The sequence below is a fragment of the Chrysochloris asiatica genome, unplaced genomic scaffold (assembly GCF_000296735.1).
Source record: "Chrysochloris asiatica unplaced genomic scaffold, ChrAsi1.0 scaffold00224, whole genome shotgun sequence".
Classification (NCBI taxonomy): domain Eukaryota; kingdom Metazoa; phylum Chordata; class Mammalia; order Afrosoricida; family Chrysochloridae; genus Chrysochloris; species Chrysochloris asiatica.
In genome coordinates, this window is record NW_006408742.1 from 1,451,959 (window position 1) to 1,459,338 (window position 7,380).

Sequence of the window (7,380 nt, forward strand, 5' to 3'; positions counted from 1 at the left end):
ACTATAACTCAAATGCATCAATTCTTCTATGGTTTTCCATATTTACTATCCAACTTTCATATGCATATGAGGCTACTGAAAATACTATCGCTTGGGTCAGATGCACCTTAATCTTCAAACTGCTACCTTTGCTCTTGAACATGTTAAAGAACTCTTGTGTAGTAGATTTGCCTAATGCAATACATCATTTGATTTGTTGACTACTGCTTCCATGAGTGTTGATTGTGAATCCAAGCAAAATGAAGTCTTTGACAACTTGAACCTTTTCTCCATTTGCCATGATGTCATTTATTGGTCCAACTGTGAGGATTTTTTTTCTTTACATTGAGATGCAACCCTTACTAAAGGTTCTAGTCTTTGATCTTCATCAGTAACTCTTTTAAGTCCTCTTTGCTTCCAGCAAGCAAGGCTGTATCATCTGTATATCACAGGTTGTTGATGAGTCTTCCTCCATCCTGATGATGCCATGTTCTTCTTCATAGAATCCATCTACTTAAATTATTTGCTCAGCATACAGGTTAAATAAGTATGGTAAGAGAATGCAAAATTTCCTGATTTAAAACCATTCAATATCTCCTTGTCTGTTCTAACAACTCCCTCTTGGTCTATGTATAGGTTCCTCATAAGCACAATTAAGTGTTCTGGAATACCCATTCTTCATAATCTTACCCATAGCTTGTCATGATTCACACAGTCAAAAATATTCACATAGTCAATAAAGTACAAGTAAACATCTTTCTGGTATTCTCTGCTTTCTGCCAAGAGCCATCTGGCATCAACAATGATATCATGTGTTCCATGTCCTCTTTGGAATCTGGCTTGAATTTCTGGTAGTTCCCTGTTTCTGTAACTGTAATTATCTTCAGCAATATTTTATTTGCATATGATATTAATGATATTATGCAGTTGTTTCCAATTCTATTGGGTCACCTTTCTTTCGAATGGGTACAGATATGGATCTCTTCCAATCAGTTGGCCAGGTAGCTGTCTTCCAAATTTCTTGGCTTATGTGAAGGAGCCTCTTTGGTGCTGCATCAGTCTGTTGAAAGATTTCCATTTCAGTTTGGGTTTCTTACGTCAGTACCATCTATTCTTGATCATATGCTAACTCTTGAAATGATTAAACATCAATCGTTTCTTTTTGGTACCCTCCATATTCTTTTGATGTTTTCTGCATCATTCAATATTTTCCCCATAGAATCCTTCAAATATTGCAAGTCAAGGCTTGCCTTTTTTCTTCAGTTCTTTCAACTTGAGAAATGTTGAGTGTGTTCTTCCCTTTTGGTTTTGTAACTCCAGGTCTTTGCACATTTCATTATAATACTTGACTTTGTTTTCTCAAGCTGCTCTTTGAAATTATCTTTTCAGCTGTTTTACGTCTTCATTTCTTCCATTTACTTTAGCATCTCACATGCTGGGGAGCAAATTTCAGAGCTTCTTCTGACATCCATTTTTGCCTTTTCTTTCTTTCCTGTCTTTTTACTGTCCTTTTGCTTTCTTTCTTTATGATGTTCTTGAGGTCATCTCACAACTCCTTTGGTCTGTCTAATGCATTAATGTCTAATGCATCAAATTTGTTCCTGAGGTGGTCTGTACATTCAGGTGCGTTATGTTTAAGGTCAAATTTTGGTTCTCGTGGACTTGTTTAAATTTTCTTCAGCTTCAGCCAGAATTTGCATATGAGCAATTGATGGTCTATTCCACAGTCTGCCTGTGGCCTTGTTTTGGTTGATGATACAGAGCTTTTTCACCGTCTCTTTCCACAGATATAATCAGTTTGATTCCTGTGTTTTCCATCTGGTGAGGTCCATGTGTGTAATCTAAAAAAAGGTATTTGCAATGATGAAGTCAATTGGTCTGGCAAATTCTATCATATAATCACCAGCATCACTTCTATCACCAAGGCCATATTTTCCCATTACTGATCCTGCCTCTTTGTTTCCAACCATTACATTCCAATCACCAGTAATTATCAATATATCTTGATTGCATGTTTCATCAATTTCAGACTGATAAAGTTGGAAGAATTCTTCAGTTTCATCATTACTGGCTTTTGTGGTTGGTGCGTAAATTTGAATAATAGTGGTGTTAACTGGTTTTCCTTGTAGGTATTTTGATAGTATCCTACCACAGATAGCATTGATGGGGTTACTTGCTGGAACACATAAAGAATGCTTACATATCAGTTTTTTTGGTTTTTGCTTTTTTAAAGTTACAGGTATAGGTTTTTTTTCCTTACGTTTTTATTGTGAATTATGTGATAGTTTACATGGGAGAACATTAGCTTTACATTCATCCTATCATATATCGTTTCATTGCCATGGTTACAATCCCCTCCATGCATCATCAACCAACCAAAAGGGTATATACTACAAGCCTAAAGGTAGACATTTTATAGCAAAAGGAGGGGAGTAGTTCACTTTGCAGTCCAGGAGCGGAGGTCCCTGGGACCATCAAGGGAGAAGAGCAGAGTGCGGGATCCTACCCAGAGAATCAGTGATGCCAGAGATAGAGGCAGAGATGATGATGTGGAGAGATGCAGTGGCATAGGTATTTTGATGATAGAAAAATGGGTAAAAACACAAATTTCTCAGAAAATGAAGCACAGTGGCCCTTAAACATATGAACCAACCAAACGAAACCCTTTACTGATGAGTCGATTCCAGCTCACAGTGACCTTACAGGACAAAGTAGAATTTCCCTGGAGGGTTTCCAAGGCTGGAATCTTCACAGAAGCCAAGTGGCACATCTTTCTCATATGGAGGCCTAGTGAGTTTGAACCGGTGACTTTTTGATTAGCAGCTGAGTGCTTAACAATTGTACCACCAGAGCTTCATCAAATATATGAAGAGATGATCAAATTCATCACTAAATGGGAAAATTAAAAAAAATATATTGCGGTAGCCATTTCATACCAGTATAGCAAAACTCAAATATATATATATATATGGAGTCTTGGTGTGGTGCTGTGGGTCAACGCGCCAGACTGCAAAACTGTTTGAACTGCAAGGTTGGTGGTTCAAACTCACCAGCTGCTCCTAAGAAACGCTATTCAGGGTCACTATGGGTCAGAACTGACTTGACGGCACTTAACAACAACAACAACTATATATATATACCATAAAAGCAAAAAAACCCCACCTCACCAAATGCCAAGTGGGAGCAAGGGTATGAAGCACAGGAATTGTGACACATTGTAGATAGCAACATAAATCAGTATATTTCTAGTATAGCCACATTAGAAAGCAGTTTGACACGCCCAATTAAATTGAATATGCCCACACCCTTCAACCTAGCAGTGCATTATTCAACATGTTCCAGTATATTCTTAAAACAAAAGAAATTTTAAAAAATTCCCAAAAAACTGGAGTGGAGATTTGGGGCAATGTGGCAGATAAAGGAAGTTGGCCTGTGTAGGGGTGCGTCTGTTATCATGATCCACACACATCGCTCAACTTCTCAAACATCACAGAAACGCACCATGCCATTTATGGAAAATGCTTCTCCTCCTGCTATTTTTACCATTGACAGTAAGCTTCAGGTTCTATCTGACCTCGTGTTCAGTTTGAAAATACTCCTATTTGCCATTCAAAACCAGAATATCCCCTGGATGATAGAGTCCGTCCCATGACTTTTATTCCGGTGAAGGCTCTATCCTCAGGAAGCAAGGCTATCTCCCTCTTCCTTTGGAAAGTGCCCCATCATAAGCAAAGCTCCAAGTCTTTCAGTTGCATTGGGGTGCAGCACCATTTCAGGTAAGGCCATATATATTGAAAACTAGAATAAGAAATTGGAGAGCTAGGTGAGTCTGTGTGGGCATAAGAACAAAAGTTAATATAAGAAATAATTTGTGTGAAATTACACTGGGGAAACATTGTTTAGGTAGATTAGTGTTACTATGTGTATTTCACAGATAATTCCATGCTATGAGTATTAATTCTTATTAAACATCTTAGAAATGATCACTCCTTATTTTATGGCACAATTAGAAATGGTGGTGGTGTTCTCAAGTCAGTTCCGACTCCTAGAGACCCTATATAGAATTTTCAAAGCTGTGAATCTTCCTGGGAACATAAATCTTTGTCTTCCTTCCACACAGCATCTGGTGGTCTTGCACTGATGACCTTGTGATTACCAGTCTAGTCAGAAATGTTGTTGTTGCAAAGTGCTGTCGAGTAGGTTCTGACTCTTAGCAAGCCTGTATAGGGTTTCCGAGGAGCGACTGGTAGGTTTGAACCCATTATACCATGACTCCCAGTCAGAAATGGTAGTTATATGCCATGCAGTCAGTTCTGACTCATAGCGACCCTATACAGGGTTTCCAAGGCTGTAAGACTTTACAGGACAGAAAGCCTCATCTTTCTCCTGCGGAACAGCTGTTAGTTTTGAACTACTGACCTTGAGGTTCGCAGCCCGATTTGTAACCACTACACTATGAGAGCTCCTTCCAGTCAGAAATATCACCCTCAAATTCTGTGAGATCCTGAGTAAGTTACTTAACTTTTTGTAGCTTGTTTTCCTCCTCTGTGAATTGGGGATCATATTACTTATCCTCACAGGCTTATTGTAGGCATTGAGTGAATGAATTTAAAAGTTCAGAGAACAATGTCACATAAAGTGATAAGAATTCTTATTACAGCTTTTCTCAGCTTGGTCATTAACTGACCAGTGTTCACAGTTTTGGGGTATTCACTGATTTTGCTGAGTGTGTTGGGTATTGTAATGAAAAGAATCAGGGGGTAGTGTTTGCTGTCATTTTACCAGACTTGGTTTTGTTGTGTCCTCCATGACTTAGTTATAGCCAACTGGATAAGCTATAGCCAAGTCTGAGCTATTGTAACAATGGGCACTACTTTATGATGATGTCTGTGAGCTTAATGTGAGAATGATTATTTTAATGAGCTCTCTTCATCTAAAGTTTGAGCTATGTTTAAAATTACTGGCCTTTTTATATAAAGTGAAAATAATTTCAATGATCTATAATAAATATAACTAACTACAGAATGAGATTTCATATTGTAGGATTGATTGTCTTTTCACCAGCCCAGGAAATCTTCATGCACATGGAAAGAGGAAGACTCTTTAGCTGTAACTGAACAACAAAGTCAGTGATAATCCTGGTGAAAATGTTGCCTCTGCAAAACCTTCAGGGTTACAAGAGCCATTTGCGCTTAAATGGTCTTCTCTGTTGCCTTTTCAGACATGCTGAGAACAACTTGGCTGTGTCTAGTGCTTGGGTTCCTGCGGGCCCAGTCCTTCCCTTGCCCCAAAGCCTGCAGGTGTGTCTACCGCGACGGCGTGCAATGCTCTGGAGGCGATGTGGCGCGCATCTCTGAGCTCCACCTGCCTACCAACTCCACGCACATCGTGCTCTTCAACATGAGCAGCAGCACCTTGCAGAATCACAGTTTCAGCGGTATGACGGTCCTGCAGCGCCTGATAATCTCAGATAACCCAATTTCTGCCATTGCCCCCGGCACCTTCAATGACCTGATAAAACTAAAAACCCTAAGGTTGTCGCGCAACAAAATCACTCATCTTCCAAGTGGGCTATTGGATAAGACCGTCCTCCTTGAACAGTTGTTTATGGATCAAAATCAACTCGCTTTCCTTCCCGCTACTCTTTTCATAAATCTAGCGAACCTGAAAGTGTTGGATTTATCGGGAAACAATTTGACCCACCTATCTAAGGGACTGTTTGAGACGCAGGTTAAGCTTGAGAAACTTCTGCTCCACTCGAACCACCTCACCTCACTGGATTCGGGGCTGTTAGATAGCTTGGGCACCCTGATTGAGTTGCAGCTCCACAGAAATCACATCAATTTCATCGCACCGGGTGCCTTCGATCGGCTTCGAAAATTGAACTCTCTGACTCTTTCCAGAAACCACCTCGTGTTTCTGCCCTCTGCGCTCTTTCTTCACACGCACGATTTGACTCTCCTAACCCTGTCTGAGAACCCGCTGGAAGAGCTTCCGGAGGTGCTCTTTGGGAAGATGGCGGGCCTGCAAGAGTTGTGGCTGAACAGAACCCAACTCCGCACTCTGCCCGACGCTGCTTTCAGCAACCTAAGCGGCCTGCAGACTCTCGGAGTGATCCGGAGCCCGCGCCTGAGCGCGCTCCCGGACGGTGCCTTTCGGGGCCTCGGTGAGCTCCGGGCGCTCGCCCTGCACTCCAACGACCTGGCCGCGCTCCCCTCGGGCCTGCTGCGCGGCCTCCGGAGTCTGCGGGAAGTCTCGCTGCACAACAACCGGCTGCGGGCTCTGCCCGTCGCGCTCTTCCGCAACCTGAGAAGCCTGGAGAAGGTCCAACTGGAACACAACCACCTGGAGACCCTGCCTGGCGACGTGTTTGAGGCTCAGCTCCAACTGACAGAGGTTTTGCTGGGACACAATCCCTGGCGTTGCGACTGTGACCTAGAGCCTTTTCTGGGGTGGCTGCGGCAGCACTCAGGTCTTGTGGGCGGAGTCGAGCCCCCGCAGTGTCACTTCCCCAAGAAGCTCCTAGGCCTGGTGCTCTGGGTCCTACCGGATGATGGCCTGGGGTGCCCAGGCACCGAGGGGCCTCCTTCCCTGCCTCCTGTGGAGGAAAACTCCTCCTCGGAAGTACCCACCCCCACAGCTGTGCCCAGCAGTTCCTTGCCCTCCACCCACTCTTTCTTGTTGTCTAGCAGTTCAGAACCCTGGGTATGGGCCCAATTGGTGGTAGCCAAGGACGAACGTGAAGACCATACCCAGTTTTGGGGTCTTTATTTTCTGCTTTTGGCCATTCAGGTCATAATAACTGTGACCATTATATGTGCTATGATTAAGATCAGTCGACTCCTTCTAAAATTAATAAAAGAGGGGTCTCTTTTTAGAGTTAATGGGGAAACCTGACAATTATTTAAAGCATGACGCTTGGGAAGAATCCACAGGCTGCTACTATAGCTGCTGTTTTTCTGTTGCTCTGTTTTTCCAGGTCTTCCCATGCCCTCCCTCCCTCTTCTCAGGCCCCTGCTTCTCTTACTCCCTCTCATGCTTTCTCTCTCCCCCTAAAATTTTCATCCGTCTCCCGCTTTATGCACCCCGCTCAAAACTAACCTTTATATTTATAAACTGATTGCTTGCTTTGCTGCCTCCCTCTCTACGGAGCTCCTAAAGGCATGGACTGGTCTGGCTCACCCTTGTATCCACTGTGTCTGGTGCGGAGTGGGGTGTCTGCAGTGTTTATGGTAAAAAGGAACTAACAGGGCAGGGGTATTGCATGGACATCTTGTGACACGAATTAATAAATTAAAAAAATGAATACATGTGATCCACGTAAGGATGATTTTTCCTGGGAGAAAGGATGGATTATTCTCTTTATCTACTTTTATTTGAAAGGTAGCCAACATGTTCTTA

At 42.5% G+C, this 7,380-nt stretch overlaps 1 protein-coding gene across 1 annotated transcript; it reads left to right on the top strand.

Annotated features, from left to right (window-relative positions):
- Window positions 1–5,202: 5,202 nt before the first annotated feature.
- On the top strand, window positions 5,203–6,876 carry GP5 (glycoprotein V (platelet)). The gene has a single exon (XM_006873148.1). The coding sequence runs from the start codon at window positions 5,203–5,205 to the stop codon at window positions 6,874–6,876; it is 1,674 nt and encodes a 557-aa protein (XP_006873210.1).
- The last annotated feature ends 504 nt before the right edge of the window (window positions 6,877–7,380 follow it).

Bases quoted from the DNA above. Each gene is read 5' to 3' on its own strand.
- GP5 (XM_006873148.1), top strand. From the start codon at position 5,203: ATGCTGAGAACAACTTGGCTGTGTCTAGTGCTTGGGTTCCTGCGGGCC.